Here is a 23549-nt window from a genome sequence, read left to right on the forward strand (position 1 = left end):
TCTAAAGTTACTAAATTGTTTTCTTTTCGCTAAAAGTGCATCTTAGAGCATCACATGTGAGACCGTTTAGACCATAAAGTTTAGAATGTAATTATTAGTTTCCGTTTTGGCGCAGAGACCTTGGGCGTCAAGTTTGATCACTCTGTATATAGACTTGAACGTATCGGCAATGTATTTTTTACACTTTATCCGGTCTCTTTGTTATTTATTTATTGCAGTTAGTAAATTACTTTATCTGAAAAAACACAAAAACTTGCTGGATGCAGAAGACAGCAAATCACGAATCTGAGTTTTGGTGGAGGAAAATAATTTTTGTCCTTTTAATAACCCCTGCTAAACCCTCCAGAAGAATACCACCAATTTTGAATTATTCTGTATATTTAATGGTATAGCAATATATGCGGTAATAAGATAAGCAAATTTGGAAATAGGTACTATATTTTATAGCTCTGAACAAAATATAATGCTCCGTTGCACGCTATCTTTGTGTAGCTGTAAACCGATAAGATAACCGTGTCCTGTTTTTTTACCGACTTTTTACGAAGTCTATTAAAAGGAGTCTACAAAAGTTCCAATTGGCTTACTTCCAGTTCAAATTTAAAGAATTATTAGGCATATTGGTGTTAATAATATTATTGGTTTTAGCACACGCAAGACCGACAACGAAACAGGAGCATAAAATCGAAAAAATTGAAAAAAGTTATAATTGAAAAATCAGGTAATATTTATTTATTGGACTTAGTGTCAATAATTAACGCCAACAAACTTTACGTACAAAAATACATACGTAAGTCGAATAAACATAAAACGAATTTTATTGATTCAAATAAAAAATTGTTACACAGCATGATGTTGTTGTACCCACGATTTTATGACTTCATGAGAATGAATGAACTACCGTCATATACAAGTCAGTTGAAAAAATCAATAACGACTGAAAACTTCTTTTCAAATATCGAATATGGGGAAGTGCTTTTAAATAATAGTCGATTATGGGAGAAAGCTTTAATCGTTTCCCATAGAGATCGTTGTGAGACCAATATAATAATTTTCTATAATCAGGATATAACAGCAAGAGAATAAAAGCTATAAAGGACGACCGATTGCTGGAGGAAATAAATGAATTACAGTAATTTACAAATACACCTACTGTGCTTTTTATGTGTACACTACCCAAGTCCAACGAATAAAATCACTGATGTAAGGCATTAAGTTACCTTTATTAAGGACAACAATGGGTTATATGTCTCTGAAATGAATGGGGTGGTCTAATAAATGGTCCACCTTACACGGACTGGCTAGTTGCCTTTAAATTCCTTCCTTTTACCACTTTTGTTTATGGCTTCTTGGCCACGAATATAAATTCCTATTAACAATGATTTCAATGCCATACAATTCTACATTGATTAAGAGTTTGCTAAAACGCAAAATGCAAAACGTATTTTTTAAATCAGTAATACATTTACACTGAAAATTCTACTAGAGTTTTTAACAAACCGAATTATCTTCCATGTCAAGTCAAGGATAGAGAATATTGCAGCGTTTCTGCACTTAATTCTATTGAATGCAACGAGGAAAGATGAATTTTGCTGCTGAAGTAACATTATATTCTTCAGTTTTTGAGTGAACTGCTACTCAAGCAAGCTCAACTTTACTATACTGAACCGCACAATGTACCTTGGGTACAATCAAATTGATTCAAAAAAGGCGTATAGATAGTGATCGAAGCTTCATCATCATCAATTCCATCATTAGTTAAGTATCCAATACTATCAATAGGGACCTTGTGCAAATTTTCAGTTTCATTAATTAACGCTTTGCGTTCAATTAATATCTCCATGCGGTACGTCAGCGATATCAGTAACATAAGCTCGTTTGAAGACGTGGTCGGTTATGTGATATAAGTATATCGCAGGTTTGGAAACTAGAAACTGTTATTTGTATATTGGCAACTGATCGGCTTACTCCATTGACAAAGAAGATAAATTAAGGATAATTCTTTATGGCCGTTTTAGAGTTCAAAAATTACTTTTTTGTGGCTGAAGAAAGTAGGATTTTAGATGAATTGGTAGAATCGAAAGTATAATGTATCAATTGCAAAAACCGCAAGTTAATAGAAGAAGTTTCGGTACAGACCAAGCGAAACGCTTCCAATTTCAACACACTTTCAAAGCGATACATGAACCGTTGTCTTTGAAAATGATATTCAAGATTTTGCATTTAAATGATTAGAAAAATATACATACCGGGTGTCAATTTGAAAACTTCCCACCTTTAGTAGCTTGAAAAATAGCTTGCTGGCTGAAGTTGAAAATATGAAAAATCGGAAAGACCCGTCGATTTTATTTGTAAGAAGGACACTTTAAATGTATATTTCCAGCCTCCTTGTTTCAAGCCCCTAGGACTGGTAGATATCACCCTTAGCATCTTAAATGGGAACGGAAAGGTTTTGGAATGATAGCGTTTCAAAGTTGTAGAAACAATTAAACTGGCGTGCATTCAGATATTCTTTTCAAGTTAGTGTTTACACAAAAACAATTGTATTTGGCCTTGTAAAACAGTTGATATAAAAGCAGGTTACACTGTTCAAATCGTTGAATAACAGGAAGAAAATCTAGTTTATACAATTGATTTCGGATTTATTGATTTTTTTACTTCGAGAAAAATCACTTTTTATTTACTGAAGAGAAATTTTGACAATAAAACCCATCGGATCTACTTACGCACTTACACTCTACTTACACATCTTATAAGTTGTTCAAAATGTTTTCTATTTTTCGGAAAACAATAATAAAGTCTATTTTCGAACCCTCCCTAACACTGACAAGATATTCCTGGATAGATCGATTGGCAGAAGGAGATCAATTGAATGACCTCCAAAATCACCGGATTGAACACCCTTAGACTTCTTTCTATGGGGACATCTTAAGTCCATTGCGTATAAAACACAACCTGCTGATATTGATGATCTTAAAGATTTCCGAAATATTAAGGAAGAGTTCAAAAACAGACCTTATTATTGTTTACATGAAAATTGACACCACTTGAATAGCTTATAAGATAATGCGTAAATAGATGACATATGATTTACGGTCGAAATTTCTCTTCCGTCAACAAAAAGTTGTTTTTGTCGAAGTACAATAATCAATAAATAAGAAATAAGATCAAAATCAATAAATCCGAAGTCAATTGTTTAAACTAGATTTTCTTCCTATTGTTCAACGATTTTAACAGTGTAACCTACTCGTCTAATCATCTGTATTCCATGGAGACCCAATAAAATTGTTTTTATGTAAACACTAACACAAATTTGAATCGCGATTATTCGAAAACCTCTGAACCAAAAACAACAAAGTAGTAACTAATGTAAAGAGAATTGAATGCCCTTTAAAACGATTTGCCACTTGACCCCCTTTCACATTTAAGATTATAAGGGTAATATCTACCCGTCCTATGGAGTTGAAACAAGGAGGCTAAAAATATTCATTTAAAGTGTCCCCTTTACAAATAAAGTTGAGGGGTCGTTCCGATTTTTCATATTTTCAACTGCAAGAAAAGTATTAAGGGTGGAAAGTTTTTAAATTGACACCCCGTATATGTTATTCCGCTGTTTTGTATTTTTTTGTAACTTTTAAGCTGGATCTATTTTACATGTATTTCTGTAATCATTAACTAACTTTTTGTCAAAATGGACGCACATACGCATATGCTTATTTAATTTGAAAACAAACTTTATAAATCCAGGTAGAAAATAGCAAATCCACAACAAGAAAATTAGTGATATCATTAAAATCGTGATGCCCCATTACGAAATTTTTTCATCGAGTATTTTCCCAACGAATATAAAATTTCCTCGACTCGCGTAATTGGTTGGAAATAAAATTCCTTGGCAAATTCAAATCGTGCATGCTCTTATATTGTGTGCTGTGCCCTCAATCAGACAGAAGATGTAGATGGTCACCTGGGAGATGTAGAGCTTACGCTCGACGATTCCTATGTAATCTGCTGTTAAAGGGATGCATTTGCTGCCTATTAAGGGTACATTTCCCTGTCGCATGAACGATGAATTTGAACAACTTCCTCGAGCTAGTTTTCTGATATCAGGTATTGATTTAAATCGGGCCCTTTCATCTTGTCTGGTGTAGTTACGTGAAAAATAAAACCACATATCTTGCATAGAATAGTAAGGAAATTGCCTTCTCTTATTACTATGAAAACTGCGATAAAACAATTTAACTACAATTTAAAGAACCGTTATATCGAAATAAAGATGCTAAGTAACGGAGACACTTTAATGAGAAGCAAGCAATTTTAAAATATGCTTGGCAAGGACTTACTTTACCCAAAGTAAATCTTTGTAAAGTAAAGCAAAATGCGTTGTGCACTCGTTTGGCAAATCCTGTGTGATAATTCACTTGAGCAATGTGGGAATATTACTACCTCTTGCAGACATTCGATAAAATTAAGATTTTTAACACCATTAATGGTTTCAGTTTGTACTGTTGGGGTAATATTGATGCAGTGCTGTTTATTTAAACATAGAAAGTTGTGTACGTAGTCTAGCAAATAGCGAACGATCGAAAGTAAACTCGATAATGTACTTCAAAATAAGTAAAAATCATGCAAAACAGATGTATCTTCAATTGTACACTTCTGTGTTGTCAGTCAATACTGTTTTATTATCATTACTAAAAAACATGTACTGCTGATGTTACTGAGATAATATGTAACGCTCCTGACTCTGGAAAATATTTTGAAGCTGCTGGGGAATTAGTAGGACTCTGCCCTCAAACATTTTCATAAGTTTTAAATTCGAACCAATCCAAGATTCATGTTACTAATTGTTTAATTAATATTTTTAGCTTGCCAATAGAATCAATATTAAATGCTCAAAAATATCGATTCGTGAGATGCGTGCAATAATATAATATTTCAGATTCAATGTGAAATCAATAATTGGCGTAAAGTTAATCCTCTGCGTCCTCATCGATATTTATATTGCCCTTAGCACTCCACATAAATAAATCAATAACCTTCCAGGCCAACAAAAAAAAAGTTCAAGATAATCAATAACAGCGGATTTCATATTTAGTATAATTGCATGTAGTGTGGCTTTAAATAACAATTGGCCGTCCTTCGAAATAGGCGATTACTATCGAACATGCAGAATTGGTAAATATATGAATCAACGAGTTCTCTAATACAGGTATCAACCCACCCAAGTTTTTCAAATTACTCTCTACGGGCTGAGCGTGTATACAGCAAATGGTAATTGTTAGATGCAATGTATTATATTAGCTAATAATCACTATGGGACCCTACACTTTTTCCTACAAAAGTGCACATCTCACGTTCAATTACAACAGCTACAAGTAGAAACAGCGGATTTTCGAAGCACCCTGACACAGTAAAAAGTGTAAACAACAATATTTACACATACATTAATGTAACATAACGCTAAAATTTACGGTTATTTCGAATTCCTTCTGGTGTTACTTCACTTTGGAAATATGGCCGAGGACGTAGGCATTGAATTTTAAATATTGCCCTTTGAATTCTAACTACTTGGGCTTGGAAACGGTTAATTCCATATGTAAATGCAAATTGTACAGTATTACCATAAATATGGCTAGCTACTTGAGTTACAGTTCATACCTTTAAATGTCAACACTACAAAGTCATATTCACCAGCTGTATGCTTCAAAATTTGGAACTGTCCTCTTGGAATAAATATCGATGCTAATTGTCATCCGAATAACTAAGTTAAGTACTACCAAATATGCATAATGCGAGAACTTTTAAACTAAACGGCAGTTTAAGGGACCTATTTCTTAGGTATGAGGGTTAATGTTTAGCAGGGTGTTATACTTATTTTATAATAATGAATCCATATGCAGAAAGTTAAAAGTAATCAGCATTGGACGGCATTATTTAGAAAAAATATATGATTATTTTAAACAAACCGCCTAACAATTATTTAACGAATCTACAAAGCAATAAAAATTATGTTTTGTATAAATTTATTATTTCTTACCAGGGCTTACCAAAATATCTGAGATAAAATTGAAATAGGTTCACAAAAAAAAGCATAAAAGCAAACTTAAAACTTCGATTTATCAACGATCTTATTTAATCATTACATGATTCAATCGAAAACTATAGAAATGTCACATGAAAGATCGGCGGTGTTATTTTTAAGATGAGAGAACACGAGAAATTTGAACTGACAACAGCAGATGAAAAAGTCTCGAGAAAATTTAGCATTTTACATATAAATCAATAAAATATGTGATAGTCTATTGATCGTTACAAGGTTGAAAACATTTATTTAGTGATATAATAGTACTAATGGCGAATTGTTTAACATTAGTTTATATTGGGGATTCTGTACCCAACGACAATAGTTGGATGAACAACATATGAATACTTGAATTTCAATTTGAATTCAAAGATATTGTGAGTTTAAGAGTGACCTTTTCTTCCAAATATTTCAATTGCATTTATTTCTATTCTGATGTTCTGGTGCTTTTTCTATAACGCATGTCTATTTACTAAATAATTATTTTATTTCGATATAATTATTTTATCAAGGTGTACGAATTGGTGTACACATATTTACGGTTATATACAGTGTGACTTACGTAGACCGTGCATTAGAAGATTTCCAACTTGCAGTTGGCTCAGAAACCTCAAATTTAGTTTAGTGTCATAATGAGTCGTACCGAAAGCACGTAAAATACATTTAGCCCTGTAGCTCTACAGGGTGTACGAAAAATATAACCTAACTCTCTAATTTGGAATGCAGAGCCCTCATTTCTTCGTTTCACTTGCGAGTTTGGGCAACTTAACTTTTATACTTTTGATTTATGTCAGTTGTTTAAAAAAAGTACCGTTCTGTTTGAAAGAAAATTACATTTCGCTATAACTAAATTAAATAAGACCAAAGACGTTAGTAGAGGCCAATTGAAAAACCAGGTTTTTCGCCATTTTTTATGGCAATGTTTAGAGGCTGCGTGTACCCATATGTTACAAAATGGGTATGCTAACGGAGTTAGTTTGAACTTTCAGCTATCAACTCATCAAATTTAGGTTTAGAATTTGAAACCGTTCCTCAGATATAGCTTGTTACGTAAACATGTTATGGCATTTTTTTTATCAATTGACAATTATCAAAAACTATATAAGATAAGTTAACATAACTAAATAAATTAGGGGTTTGCATTTAAAATAAGAAAGTTTGGTTGTACTTTTCGTACACTCTGTATAGCTGGAGGGCTAAATGTATTTTCCGTGGTTTCCGCACCACTCGTTATGACACTGAATGTTGCTAGACCAACTGCAAGTTAGAAAACTTGTAATGCACGGTCTACGTAAATCATCCTATATAAGAAGTGGAATTTATTTAGTAGAAAATATAAAAGCTGTAATTTTTTATATTCAAATGTTATTATTTGCGATTTGAAACATTGTTTTCGAAACACATTAGTTTCGTCATAATTTTTTAGCTATAAAAAGTTTTCAAATACTATAAAAGCTGATAAACGTAGTTGATACGTGAATAGGGTATGAAATAAATTTAATAGTTTTTCGGTATAACATCAGTCAAGCAAAGTTTACGTGACTTACCCTGCAGCAAAGCGCTGTTCATTTGGTTGCCTGAAACAAAAAAATTCAATAAACCTCATAAAAAGGATAGGAAAATAGTACATAAATCGACTGGAGCAACAACCAAATAACAAAGTCAAATAGAAATCCAAGAACGAAACCACGAACATATAAATTATGTAAGACCTTACAAGACAGTAAAAATGAATCTCAATTTGCATCTGATCAGTGCATTGAGTGTTCCCATTTGGTAAGTTTAAGTTTTAGGTTGATTATCTTTCTCACTTTCAATTAATAATGTTCATGAATATTCAAGTTGCATACGGCAATGTTCATCACACATAAAATTCACTTTTGAAATGTGGCAAAATGGTAATAAATATTTACACTGTTTGTTATTTATGTCATCAAAGCATATTTGCGGTGCTGGTAATTATACATTTCCAAATGACTTTCTGTTAATGCCATTCTAAGAATATCAAGGAATCTATAAATCTGTTCCAACACAAAGCGTAGAATAGTGGACAATATTTTCAAGGTCATTACTGTCACTAAAGCATCTTTATTGACACTAAAATGATGCCGAGGTCATTTACATCCATTAAGTGTAAGTCTGCAGTAGAGGAGCTAAGAGCTTTTGCTAATTCTTCTTCTGTGAATGTCTATATTTGCATTTAAAATATGTTTAATCAGGTTTTAGTAACATCATCATCTATGTAATAATTTATGTGGTCAAAATTAATTAAATATAGTTAAAAAATATTTTAAGAGACGTTTTATTTAACACAGCTATTTCATGTGGTTGCGGAGTAACATGCATCTCATACCTGATTTTCGAAAAAGAAAAATATGAAACCTAATATGCTCTGGTACATTTGATATGCTTAGATATTGTTGGACCATTTTTTTGATTTTATAAACAAACTGTTGACATGTTTGTCGTCTTTCTTTGCTTCAATTGTATTGTTTGACCGAAGCATAAAACAATATTATTATGTTTCAAGCAGATGTGCTGTTGAAGTCGTATTTTCAGATGCAAATCGCCAGATTTGCTAACTAGTTTTAACTAACGAAAAACGTGTTTTCTAAACAGTTCAAAAAACCATTATTTAGCATACAAACCGCAACACCCATTGGCATGAAGCTGCAGCAGTTCGTAAATAAAAAAGGCCAGTACTAATACAATTATAACACTTGGTCGTCTCTTAACTCGTTCTGAGTCTACAAACCATCGAAAGCTTGCAGCTATCGATTCGTGTCTTATATTAGTTTAGAACACCCAAGAGGATTTGTCACCTCGTTTAATCTAGCTGGCTCTCCTAAATAGTTATATCATATAATTTATTTATCGTGTTTACTTACTTTTCGACAAACAGTAAAGGTGTTGCTTGAAGCTGTGACGCAGTCGAAGTACGCGTATTTTTAATAACCCGGTGATTTTTTCAATTAATTAACATCTATTATATTGGTCGACGAGACGGTACACATTTCAAGAGAGCAAACACAAAAAATATGAAAGACGACACAGAACAGTTAGATTTTTCGCGGAGAACTCATATATGGCAACGGATCACACATTTAAAAACGATTTCGGATATATTTAACAATATACCCATGAAAACGCACCCAGGAAATCCTATTTTAAATATACATTTCCAGAAGTTTGGATCAGCATTTCAATATTAATTTGAACTTGTTTTCAGTGAATAAGTTAACTATATTTAATATAATGAGGCCCAAATCTTCCAGACATTTGTATTCATCACCCAAAAGAAAATTATTTCAGTGAATTACCATATACACACTAATCTTAAATTTAATTCAATTTACTTAAAACTATTTTAATTTATTTAATTTAAATGAAAAGAAAGATACATGAACTAACCAAAACAAAATTATATGCATAGTTAACTCTCAATATTAATTTTACTCTCACCAAAAAGACACTCCCAGTGCTTTTTTTTAGTTATTTGGTCGGACATTGTAGAATTCAGGAGCCACATAATCCAAAAATCGGTATAAATAATCCAACTTTTAGGTGTTGGTTCACTGTGGTTCCTGATCCCATGTGTGTGACTAACATAAGTTTTAAAGTTATTTGATTTGTGGATATAAATACATGTAGACCAAACGTATATCGAACGTAGATTAAATACCTCCACAGGCGATAGTTTCTTATTTCAGATTTGTCCCCTGATTTGTAAATAGGTGAAACTATTGATTTTTTAAATGTGTAGGCACTTTTTTTTTGAAAGTTAAAGTTGTGATTTGAATTAAAGGCTCAAAAAGATACATGATAGATATGATTTTTTTAATAAATATTGACTTAATAGTATCTATTCTGGGGGCGGAGCTGCTTTTTAAAGAATATTTTATTTTATTCCAATCAGTTGGCTTCAGAGACATTGCAGATGTACTGTTATGATTAATTTTAAATTGATTGTTTGGCTTCTTTATTTTGTTTAACATACCTACCAATGTTTATGAAACAGTAATTACACAAATTCTCCATGTCCATGTTATCGGAGCAGTCTATATTTTTAATTTTAATTTCAATATCCTTACTCCTAGTTTGATTTGTAGCTTCATTAATATCTTTATGAATGTTTTCCATATTATTTTCACATTTCTTAATTTTTCTTTTACAATAGTCATTCTTGCTTTTATTTAGGAGTTGATTTAACGAGTTTCTGTAGATTTTATATTGTTGTTCTTTTTCTAAACTGTAAGCTTCAATATTTTTTTTTGAAGTGATTACGTCTTCTGGCACTGTCTGAATGGATTGTGTGAATGGAATGAGAAATAGTGTTGTTATGTCTAGCTTAGATGAAGATTGCAGCTACGCAATTCTATCTCGCACGCACACAGCCACCCGCATGTTCCATCTGGCTCCATTAGGCCGGTCGTCTGTTATAATAGTGTGTAGACTGTGGTCTGTTCGTGTGAATATAAAAATGTGTAGTCCGTGGACCGGTGCGCCTTGGAGTCCGAACTGCATTCATCAGAACTCGTGCGAAAAGGAGCTAATGATCAAATTTCATTGTAATGTATAGAAACTCGTCTACTAGATCAGAAGTTATTCGTACGAATTTGCACGAACCATTAAGTAAAATGGAACCTTAGGCCGGACGTCCTCTGGAAGGACAAAAATTTCCATTCATTTTAAGTGGAGATTTTAATGTTGATTTTTCTTCTGAGTGAGCGCAAAATTCAATGTCATTTCTTGAATCAAAGTTACAATTAAAGATGATAAATAATCCAGAACAAGCTAAAATCGAGTGTCACAATTCGTTTCTTATTACAGTTATCATAGACCAATTGTCACTTTTGTACGATTAGATAATGATATCGTAAATGTTGTAAATATAATTATACTTTTTACATCCAAAAGGAAATTAAATTACCTTTTACCTATTGCCGATACATTTATAATTTATTAAACTTTAATTTTAACAAGAATACTGAAATTATAAATTAGTATTTCCATCATGCGTTAAACAATTTCAATATTTTATGATTTCTATTAATAATATGAAGTTGTCGCTTCTGTTGAAGGTTCCGTGACGTACACTTTTTTTTAATTTTTACTCTATTGTATTTTAATTTTACTAAAACAATTATTCTGATGTTTCAAGTTAAATCAAAACTGACATTAAAATGTCAAATTATCAAGCGAAGTGTGCCGCTATTTATATCAATCAATTTAAATGTTGTCTCTCACTTGATATTAGGTATTCACAATAGGTCCTCTCAAGAGATCTAAAACTGATGTAATTGTAGTGTCACGTGTCGTGTTAGATTAAAATTAAATCAATGCACAAAATTATTCTCTCCCTGCACGTTTCTAAGCGATCTGTTACCTGGTCTATAAAGCCGTAATTATAAAGAGAAGATTAACTAAAACAAGCTTTAGTAGAACTGAAAAAGCACAGCTTTAAAGTGAAGACATCTTATAATATCATTATGGGGATTACTCTTGTAAACCACATATATATACATTTCATTCTACGTGGAAATGCGCTAGGCAGACGCATAATTAAGTTATTACGCAAAGTTTATTATAATTAATAAGCTTGCAAGTACCTAAAAAAGAAAAGTCACGATCTACTTTAATCAAGAAAAGTAAACATAAATTACAGTTAAATGGCTGCGCTGATATGCCTGAAATATAAAAGTCCTAATAAACTCTGGCAAATCATATGTAAATCGACTGCTAATACTAGCTAATTTAAAGTAAATAAGCCCGTAATATTTAAGTTGACAGAGTTTTTGCAAATGGTTATTTGCCAATAATAGCCGAGTTGGAGTTGGAATAACTAGATTGCCACAGTGGGGGCAGCTAGTAAAAACACAATATGTAGATAAATCAGATTATAATATTCTCGGTTCAAAATTACACAGACAACAATTATTAATCCGCTTCGTTTAATCTAAATTACACTACTATTAGCTTAGTTCAAAATGCATACTAATTTCGAAAAGATTCTATTAATATTCATCATCCAATATTCGAGGAAATTAAAATTACCACAATGGAGAAGTAAATAAAGGATTATTATAAAAAGCATTTTCTTAGATTTCTAAAGAGCTGGTACCAATTTATTATGAATGCGGAATAAATTATTTTTATGCTGATCTCACAAATAAAAAACTTCCTTCAGCTCTCAGCGATCTAAATACTTTAATCTAGGGATGATGTTAGTCGAAGATATAATTCTGGCATTTTAATCCTAGCCCAGTGTTTCAGTCAATTTATGATTGTAAGAATAGGTTTATAAGATAAAGATAAATTAGAACAGGTAGAAAGAGAATTGAAATCAATAAAAAATAAAGGGTCACTCGAACACCGCTGTGAAACGAAAATTACAAGGTGGCTTCAAGAAAGAAACGGATTAAAAATGACCCTATGGGGTAATCTAGTTTAGTATTTTATGTCTCTTCTGAATAAATTATAGCTCGGTATTTTAGAAGATACCCAACAATATTTAATCCCTGCACGTTGATGTGTAGCGCCAATAAATATATTCTAGAAAAGCAACGATGATAATTGAATTTTTAAAAGCAAAACTCATCTAAACCCTTGTCTTCTTATAATACCGCTGTCAGGTTTGCAAGCAGACGAGCTGGGGACAGTATGCTGTTTAGGGGTTAACCAACATTGTTATATTTTATATTGATTTTTCAGCCAACTAAGAAATACAATTAATCTTTTCTATACTACACGTCCACATGACACCTTTTAAAAACATGTCATCTTCAACAATTTATATACCATATAATGGTTATTAAAATTTTGATTTATTAATAGATAATGTATTCTGCAAATATCAAGAAATTACTAAAATAAATTATGGGGAAGGCATGATAAAAAATTTGTATTTGATTAATAAATACCAAATTATTTTGAATATAGAATTAATATTTCGAAGTCTTTGGTAAAGCCTCTGATTTAAGCTGATTATACATAGATCTCTCTGTCTGAGGTTGCTAGCTGAACGATTCAAAGGTAGAAAACAGTTAACTAAAGCAGGTCTTTTCAAAAAATTTGTTCATTATCGAACGTCAAAAAACTATTATTTGTTTTGCAGAAAATAGCATTTAAAAAATATTTATGATTAATTGACACATATGCAAAGCACATTTGGTTGACTTGAATATGCAATTATTTCAAAGCATTAAAATAAAATCTACTCATTGTTTTCTGTGTTCCATTTGTCCCAGGAAGTATTGCTAGTAACCAGTTTCCTTGCGCAAGCTATGCAAATTTCAAATATATTTTTATGATCTGCTTAATGCTCAACTGTATTTACCAGGCAACGAATATTTGCATATATTTCTCTGAGACCTATACTTTATTAATACAGTAATGAATTATCTCGTTATTTTATGCACTAATCGTATTAAAAATATAAGATTAAATAATTACACGCAGGATAATGTTATTATGACGCCAAGAATTGGCTTGCAATTTCCGTTAAATCTGATAGAACCAGAATTCCTCGTCAACAGCCGCTTTATTAATTACGTAAATTTGTCAACAAAATTAATTTAATTTCGATAATTGCTGTAATAAGCAGTACAGTAAATTAGACATTGGAACGTATATATAAATTGTTATGCGAAAAAGCACAGCTTGTTAAAGGGAAATTTATTTACACATATTTGTTGCTTCTAATATATTAACTAGATCTTGGGCCTCCTTAAATCGCAGTGCAAAGTAATAAAATAATTGCATTATTTAAATTCTCTCAAAAAATGCTCGGAAGGTTTCCGTTCAGCGTGCATAAATTGCATTTATATAACTTATGTAGATGATTCGAAACGCTACAGCTACCGTTACCTAGGAAATATTTTAACTCGTTTAACAAAATACAGTGTGCTTCGGGCACATCTATGTTCAGAAGAACGTTTTGGGCTGGATTTTGAACAAATTCTCTAATTTTTTTTATTTCATTCTTGTAAATTGTAAATACCTAGAGTAGATCAATTGAGCTTAAAGGCCAAGACTAGCCATAAAAGTGCATGAATAATAAACAAAATATCTTTATCTAGCATCTCATCACAATCTTAGATAAGTAGTCAGGCAAAAACTGGTCGTCTGGTTATTGCAATAAAATGCATTAAAGCAGTCGCAACATTCATCAATATTAACTTTCTCACTAAATTGGAAACAAGCATGATTAATATGTTAATCCTAACTAAAGTAGTTATAATTGAGACGAAAATTAATAGATTAATTGTCGAAAGTTATTTTTAGAAACGCTTATCGAACGCAGTACAGAGGAAACGGTATGTATTCAGGACGGCAGTTTCCATTTTATTCGTTGTTAAAGGAGCTATTTCTGAGAAAAAAAATTAATTCTAACGGGTGATTTCACTCATCTTCTATGGCTTCGCAAATGTAGCTGGTAAGTAAAATATTATTACTAAAGCCTTCAAAATTAAATTGGGCTTGCTTGATAGGCGTCTTTATTTCAACGGAACTCTTACTATTGCAAATTGCTAGTAGATCTGCAACAGCCGCATTTGCCACGCATCAAACAATGTAAAATTGAAAAACATTAACTTAACCGAAAATGTCTTGAAATATCCAAATACTGATTTTCTTTAGATAATAATGATTCGTAAACATCAAGCTGAAACAGCAATCGGAAGAGATATATTTCACAGCCATGGAATTTTAAAAGCTAAATGTGAAATGTTGTTAACTAGCATTTGATGTTACAAGTTTCAAATACCTAACTTGAACCTACATATTTAAGTTATGGCCTTTTAAATTTAATGGTACCATTAAATTTAACAAGTATTCGGATCGAAATCACTATTAATTATTTTATCTAATAAGGCACATAATTAAATGACTCCTTCAAAATATAATATTGCATTTTGTCGTGTTTATATATTTAAATATAAATCTTTAAAGTTTGATTTAGCTGGCAATATAGACCATAAATGCATATTCGAATCTAAGATTAGGCTTACTTATTGAATAGCAATATTAATATGACAGCTGTTGTGGATCTACTAATATTTTAAGCAAGTATTGAATTATATTAATTGCGGTAATTAGTTTTCAACTACATACTTCACCATGCTAAACACAGCAGGCTAGGTAATCAAAAACTTATATCACATTTCTGCCGCGCCGGTAGCGTTTTTCTGGAATCAAGGGTATACATTTTATGCTCAGGAACATAAACACTAAAATATTCTGTAGTCAAAACCGAAGCGGCATTTTTAAAGTGCTACCGAAACAACGGTTGATTTCGGGCCTTAGGAATAATTAGCCGGGCTCAAAGTAATTTCTTAGAAACCGAGATATAAGGATCCCCAGTTGCTTTGTGAACAGTTGAGGTTGAGAATCTTCGGCAATATTACTTAGAAATGCTTCACATTCAATGGCGTTCCTAATTAAAATATACCACCGCACTTATATAGAAATAAAATTCCATTCAATTGGCCATTTTCTATTTAAGTATTCAATTCAACAATTACTACTCCATCCATGAACTTTATAGTTTACAGTAAAATTTGCAGGTAAAATGAGGCGTGTACTTGATAAGCAGTTTTACATGATCACACATATCTTTAAGACCTCCATTTTTTTGAGCGCAGGATGTATAGTTATTGATTAAGCTGACTTTACAGAGAGAACAAGTTGAACTGAGCTCAACTTGAAAAATCACCGGAATCAGACCAAATAACGAATAATGGCCTTAAACTTCTCCCAAAAGCCAACAAAGAAACATCCAGCAAACTAGTGATCACTCAGAATCAAACAGAAAGCTTCCTTATTCACAAGTAACTAGAAAGTAAGCTCAAAAGCGTAATTAATTATCCATCTCATCCAAGACTGACATTAAAGTCAACACCTTATATAATAAAACATGTTAATAAAGCAAATTGTTCAAATAATCAGAATTGCTCTGCTTACTTAACCATAACAACCAGTGAGTTGTTTACAGTTTAAACTAACTTTGCAACTCACCAATGAGCTTCCAATCAACACTAAAAATAAATACCGCTTAATTAGTAGAATAGAAAGTGCCTACCCACTATTTATTTAATACTATTCTAAATACTGCAATAAATGTCGTTTTGCTATGGCGCTTCGCATTTAATGATAAAAGTAAAGTTGTTAAATCTACTAGTGGACATACGGCAACAATTAACGAATATTATGAATGGCAAATTACTGACTGAACAGTTTTTGATGCCATGTTTGGAAATTACAGAAATTCCTCACATAATTGTTGTTAACCTAGTTAGTGAAATGAAACATTTTACCGGATCTAAATTGCAAATCTGCTTCTTTTCCTGGTTTAAATGTGACGAGTGGAAACCAATTATAATCTTTAATTATTTACAAAATAGTGTAAACCTATATTCATATAATAAAATTATCCCAATTATATATACTCATTTTGTGTATGAAGCGTCTCTAAAGATTATTTAATCTATTCAAATAATTAAATATATTTTTTGAGACTATTCAATAAAAATAGTATATGAAAATTCAGTTCACCTCAGACACTGTGTGTTCTCTGACAGAGAATTAAATCAAACTGAAAATTATTAAGCTCATAATTTCGCGGTGAAACCTGTTATGCAATATTCCATTACACCGCTAAAAAGAGATTTTCTGTTTGCTCAGTTTCCTAAAGTGATGAGTTTCACATACATGTGAAATCTCACGTAATAAGGCTGAAGTAAATATTACACCAAGAAGCAGTCCATATAGAGCGTACCTGAAGAAAGTTAGAATAATTGCCGCCCGAATGAAGTATTTGATATCCACTCTAAAATTTATTGCGTATTAACAATATATGCAATGCGGTGGGCAACAAAGAATGCCGATCGCATTCGTTGAACGAAAAATATATATTATGAGAACCTACTTACTTTCTGGGGAACTTCAATCAAGTCTTGACAATTCGCCATAAAAATTTTTATCGGCAGTAAATATGATTTGCAAAGCAGTAAGGAAATCATTCCAAAAGCAACCGATATTTTAAACATATTCTTAACATAAAATTGCAGAAAACTATTGTCGCATGGCAATATAGTTTTTATGGATTTTATATGACCGTTTATAGTAAGCTCATATAAGGGACTTCAATGTATTCAATTTTAGTCTTGAGATTATCCCATTTTCGTTGGGCTGACAAACTAATTTATCGAGTTGACGAGCGACAGCATAAATAAACATTTCATCATGTTATTTTCACACGCGTAAACTGGAAAAAAAATCTTAATTGAACAGCACAATCGAGCAATATTGTAAGAAAATGTAATTAGTTCTTTATATATTGCTTATCAAAAAGAACCCAACGTTCAATCCTCTTAAAGATTAAGCTTCCCAAGAATGCCATTCGTTACCATTGTCCATATGCTTTCAGCCTACACTCGAAAACAAAATATTTGAATAAACGGACTCAAACAAATCATTCACGGGGTGCATAAATGTCTCTACAATTGAATGTAATAAAGATATGTAAAAACGTGACGATTTTGTTTTTGTAATGCTGCTCGGTACTGCCAACGCAATATACAGCACTAAACATGGTACCTTATGTTAAGAAAAGTTGTCACAGTTGTATGGGAGTGGTTTTGTGTATATTCTTTAAACCAAGCGCACCTAAAAAAGGTTTATACTGTAAATTTTTCCTTTTCCAATATTAGGAATGCAGATAAAAGTACATGGAAATGGTTCTTATTTACTCCAAGTCGTAAAGATTACCAAATAATGATTATACGTAGGCTATAGCGGATATTGGTATATCTGAACTGACCATGAAATTCACCTTTATTGGGATTTTTAACCTTAAAAAGGAACCCATTTACATATAGTGTAATTGTATTTCACTAGGTGGTCTATATGACAATGTACACGCCATTATCGCTTCAGAAAACTGAATTGATATGCAATTTAACCATTAACATTTTAATTTTAAATTTTGGACCATTCCACTTAGACTTAACTAAAAACTTTTTATTTCATTATAAAGTTTGCAAACGTTTTATTTTGCTTCCCGCTTAGTATTTCTGCTTCATTATATTCCAGCCCGCGGTGTGGAAGGGCTTTACTATAAAGCGAAATCTTTTACCCAGTTTAAATAAATTATTCTTAATAACTATTATCCCCGAGATTAATTTCTACAACAATTATTTTGAAAACAATGCATTTTTAAAGCTCTAACCTAGCAAAATGATTTTAAATGAGCGTGTAGATGCTATTAATTTTCATTTTGAATATTCATAGCTGAGCTTTACATTTGCACGGAACAGTAGATGTTTAGATCTTTCTAATGCACAGAGCAATTAAAGTAGAATTTTAGTTCGCTGATTTTCTCTCATTTTACGGAGTGTTTTAGAAAAAAATACGTATGAATTCTACAACAAAACAGTAAAAATATTCTTCTGGTTACTTCGTTCTTAATTAGAAATATTTTTCATCAATTTTCCCTAAGGCAGAGCCCTATCTGCATTGTATATGTAGTATAGTGGCTCAAATATTAGGTATATATCTAGATAGATTTTGACTGGCGCCCAGAGGTGGTTTATTACAGAATGAAACTTGACTAATTATTGAAATCTGATATGCAGTTTAATCCTATATAAAATAAAGCGCAAGTAAATGATTGATTATTATAAGCTGGTAAATTGCAGGGCACATTGTGGGAATATTTTGCAGTAATTGTTTTAGGTCAGTTACAATTCGGAAAGTTTATTACATTATCTGCATAAAAAGGTTATCTAGTTCAGTTATTTCTACCGAATCTAAACTTCTTTTATAATGACAGTCATGGTCAAAAGCACAAAAACTATCATTTGCAGCTCTGAATGTACCCTAAAACTGTCTTGAATATTTGAAATTGCATTCATGTAAATGAAACTTAACAATCTGCAGGTAGACGACTTGGGAAAAGCGAAAAGACAAGTCAAAAATGGACAGCAAAGGTCGCCCAAAAAATAATTAAAATAACTATGAGTAAATATTAAGTTTCCTAGTTCTTCTGAGTAATCAAATTAAGTTTATAATAGTTAATAATAACACGTTCTATAATGCCTCTGAAAATGTAGATTGCTATAAAATAGATCACAAATGTGTAATCCGCCACAGGGTCGTTATTTATTAGAGGTTTAAAGAGATTTGGACTGCCAAATATCGCGAGTGTTTTGAATACCTAACAGACGACGCAGTCTTTGGGGGGGAAACGTATACACCTTAGCAGTAGAATTTATAATCTAACAGTATTTTACCGAAAATAATTGCATCTCTCTTTACATGTTCTTATTTGTTGCTTTGGAGCATGAATCCAGGACAATAATGCAATGTTCACCCTGCGAGCTTCAGGGGGCTTTTTCTACCGCTGTTGCGTTAATGGATTCTCGTTTGTTTGCAAATTATTGAAGGCACTGCAGTTTTACCAGAAAACGCGCTGATTGATTTGCAAAATTTAATATTCATTAAATACATATAAAAATGTATTAAGTTGTGGGGAATTTTACTAAAAAATTCGCTATTAGTTGAATTCGTTTAGTTCGGCCAACAACATCAAGTGTTGCAGCCGAAAAGCAAATAAGGGCGTTTGAAAACATTAAAGCATTTAGTTTATCAGTCAAAGATTTAGAGTCACCAATCGCAGATGCCGATTATTCCCACATCAACCAAATTGCAATTTATATTTGATTTATACGCGTCGTCTATTTATTGCTGAAAGCTTGACTTGGAGAAAAGTGCATGTTTTAATCAGCAACTTCCGTAAAAATAGACATATTTAAAAATTAATTACAGCCTTGTAGAATGTTTTTTTTATAGGCGTTAAGCATTGATGTTCCAATATAAGTATACTACACAGATTGATTAAAAAGCTTAAACCTTTCAACATAATATGATATCGTATAATGTTATTAGCTATTACAAATAAAGTTACTATCGCTTTTTTAATGTTTCCCATAAATATTTCTCCTCGCCTCCTGTATTAAACTCAATAATTTAGAATGTGTTCATTTTTACGAAATGTTGTGTAATAAACTCTATGTCTTATTTCATATATAGTTATTCACCCGGTCACTACAGAATAAATCACCACTACATATACAAATACTAATTATCTTCTTAAGGCTAGCATAATTACAACTACTATGTATATGGAAAAAATGAGCAGCCCAGTAATTTTTTTATATGTGAACGACATACAATATGATCAGCATTCGAGCGCAATTCAATTAGTTGTGATATGTTTTCTAGTAGTTTTAATTAAAATGGATAATAGTCTTTGTAATGGTTATTTCGCTTGCACCTACGCAATTCTTGACCAATTATTCTTAAACCCGTAGATTTATTTTGTTACAAATTATCACAGAACTTCCTATAGTACGAGAGCTTTATGTAGAGCGGAACAAATGTGATGAATAGTTTAGTAATATGATTTTATATATGAACATGGAGTTAATTAATTTTAAACGAGACTGTTCTCTAATGTTGATTTTAGCGAAAAATATTATTCGATTGAATAGGAGTAGAACTTGTGACAGAATTTACTGCCTAAATTTTTGTTTTATATCAAGTATTTTGTCCATTCGAAGATTGCTACTGAATTTGACCTGCTCATGAACGTCATTCGCGTTGAGCGTGATATAAAACTTCTAATCTAAGAAGAACCTGAAAAGCCATCAGCTAATTGAAACACGATAGAAACCTACTGCTGAAAGTTATAATTTCGAAATTAATCAAAAAGCTCACAGTGACAGTATACAATGTGATTTACCTACAATGAAATTTCTACAACTCACGATACCAATCAAAGCTAAAAGTTTGTTTTTTACATTACTAAGGTTTTACATAAAGTTTTCAAAATCTTCCAAAAAAAACTTTTGAAAAAAGACTTGTTTGCACTATAGTTCCAAGTTGACGTGCAGTTTTTACAGCGTTCAAATTTCCAATTGTTAATTAACCATCTTTTATAAATCACTTGCTTTGTAAAAAATATATATTTATATTATGTTCGTTCGAGTGTCAAAAACAATTATCAAACATTTAAATATCAATATGCTCTATATGAAAGCTCAGCCTACGTGAGTGATATTTCTCTAATGCGGTTTATGAACGCGCGACAAATTCGTTGTTTATTGGTGTTACTGTATTGCTTCTAGTACCTTCACAGTTACTGTCGGTTCAACAATTGAATCAAAGCTCATTTCTGTTTCAACTTGCAACTTTGATATAGTTTATTTTCAACAACACCGTTATGTATTGCGATGGGAAGTTTGAAAAACTGATCTTTACACTAAGAAAGTTTACATGAATTCGAAAAATATAGGCAGGTACTTCGATAGCCTTCCTGTCTTGTACACAATGATTATCAAACATTTAGCGACATTTACAGCACTTAGGTAATTACTTTTGCGCAATATATATATATCGGAAGAGTCCAACAGTTGGTATATAGATAATCACGTGTATTTAAATGAAATATTACCATACAATGTGCTAAAAATGAAGTCTCATTGTAGAAGTTTGAATATATAGCATGCAAATCGAAATCGGTAAAGAAATTAATAGTTTCCTGTTCTTGCTTCAGGCGCTGCCTTTCTTCGAGAATAAAAATGACCGTAATTTTGCATTCATTATTTAAAAACGCCAGCTTGAATTGCCTCCGATTCTGCGGACAGTTTGGTGTTATTTATCATTACTATTATATCTTTAAACCCACCAGCGCTCTCTATGTCAAAGGATGGACTACGTGGGACTACAGAATACGTTTAAACACAAAGCTAGTAAAGGTACAATCCTACCACTATTAGCATTGATAAATTTTCCATTGAACGGAATAAATTGCACATATTCACTGAAACTAATTTCAAAATAAAAATCAATCAAATGAATCTAAATGAGTTGTTAAACAGTCTTTGATGGGCACTATGGAACGATCTATATAGTAGAAAGTAAACAAATATGATTAATATCGTCGATAACTTGAAAAATCCACTAATGTGTAACATAATGTTAGGCTGTCCATTTAATATTCAGATTTGTTTGGCTTTTACTGATCAGATATTTACTATTGTTTGAAAAAGAATCACGTTAATATGCTAAGCGAAACTGAATGTATTTTTTAGCAAGCATGTCTAAATGGTGGGGAAACAATACTTTAAGTTTTTCACCGATTATGCTAATTGACTCCAATTAGGATGAAAATCCGTATTTACCCATTGGTACGTTTTAATAAAATATCAATCTGTACACAACCAGTGGCGGTGTGGAAGGTTTCTATGTCAAACGTTTACGTTTGAGTTAAATCATCAGCAACTAAGAATATATTAACCGCAGTTATTTCAATTAATTAAGAATTGGCCCTGTTTGTGCCTTATCTTTGTAAGTTAGCGACCAAAGGGGTTCTGCTCTTTTGGAAATTTATGTTCTGGCGATTTGAAAATGTTTTGTGAATTTGAGCCTTGAGTCCATCGTTAGTCCCAAGTACCTTTTATGTGAATTTTGTGTTCGATATTCAGAAAAACTTGACTTTTGTGAACCTTTATCTCTATAGTCTCTATTTGAAGGACCATTATATTGTCTTATTGCTCGCTCATGGTCAATCGGTAGCACATTTCCTGATTGGTCTACTAGTTTTTTGTCTTAGATGACATGGCGGTATATTTGCGATCCATGAAAATAGTGAGAAAGGTGGCCCTTGTTCAGGAAAAAATGGGAATGGCTCAATTAGGTCCCGGACTAATATACATTATATTAGGTACTTTGGTGTGCGAGACTTGTGTCGTTTATAGAGTAGTACTTTATGTCATATAATAAAAAAAATTGGTGTTTATAGAAAAACTTGCTGATTTATGCCCGGTTATGTGGGTTGGCCCGATTATGTGGAGGATGATTTATTGTGTGTTCAAACAGAGGCTTAGTACCGAGACTAAAGTATCTGACTTTATGTTGATGTGTTGTGGAATCCATCATTTTGTATTGAATTATATTTGGATAATAACTTATTTTATGCACTACTAAATGAGAGACTATTCTAACTTATCCTAATGTAACCTACAATTTCATTTTCTTACAAAAATTAAACAAAACAAATAAGATTTATAGCCAGATGAAAAAAAACGCATAGCAAAAGTTCCCTATGAAGTCCAAACTTAGTTGCAGGTTTGCCTTCTTAAAAATAACGTGCCAGTTCTGTTTGAGGATTTAAGAACAGAGAAAATTACATATATTCATATAGGACTAGACTTTGTCACTTGAAAAGGAAGTTATGAGTTATGGCTTAAATAAAGCAGTTTTGAATGCGAGCATGTTCTGAATTACGGTTGATCATAGATTGAATTAGAAAACAGATGGCATTATCAGGAAGCCATTTGTGAAATACGTTTAAAGCACCTGTTAGGACGGCACTGTAACAACCACTTTTCTCTTCGTTTGCGGCGGTTCA

General features: G+C 31.9%; 1 protein-coding gene across 1 annotated transcript in view; it reads right to left on the bottom strand.

Moving 5' to 3' along the window:
- The window catches only part of LOC109533785 (agrin), a 232861-nt gene that overhangs the window by 179317 nt on the left and 29995 nt on the right, over window positions 1-23549 (bottom strand). Inside the window, exon 2 of the mRNA XM_048668179.1 lies at window positions 7627-7656. Coding sequence (XP_048524136.1) covers window positions 7627-7656 — 30 coding nt within the window. The remainder of the gene's footprint in view (window positions 1-7626; window positions 7657-23549) is intronic.

The sequence above is a fragment of the Dendroctonus ponderosae genome, unplaced genomic scaffold, assembly GCF_020466585.1.
Source record: "Dendroctonus ponderosae isolate FM_Combo_2020 unplaced genomic scaffold, Dpon_F_20191213v2 Dpon_F_20191213_1, whole genome shotgun sequence".
Taxonomy (NCBI): domain Eukaryota; kingdom Metazoa; phylum Arthropoda; class Insecta; order Coleoptera; family Curculionidae; genus Dendroctonus; species Dendroctonus ponderosae.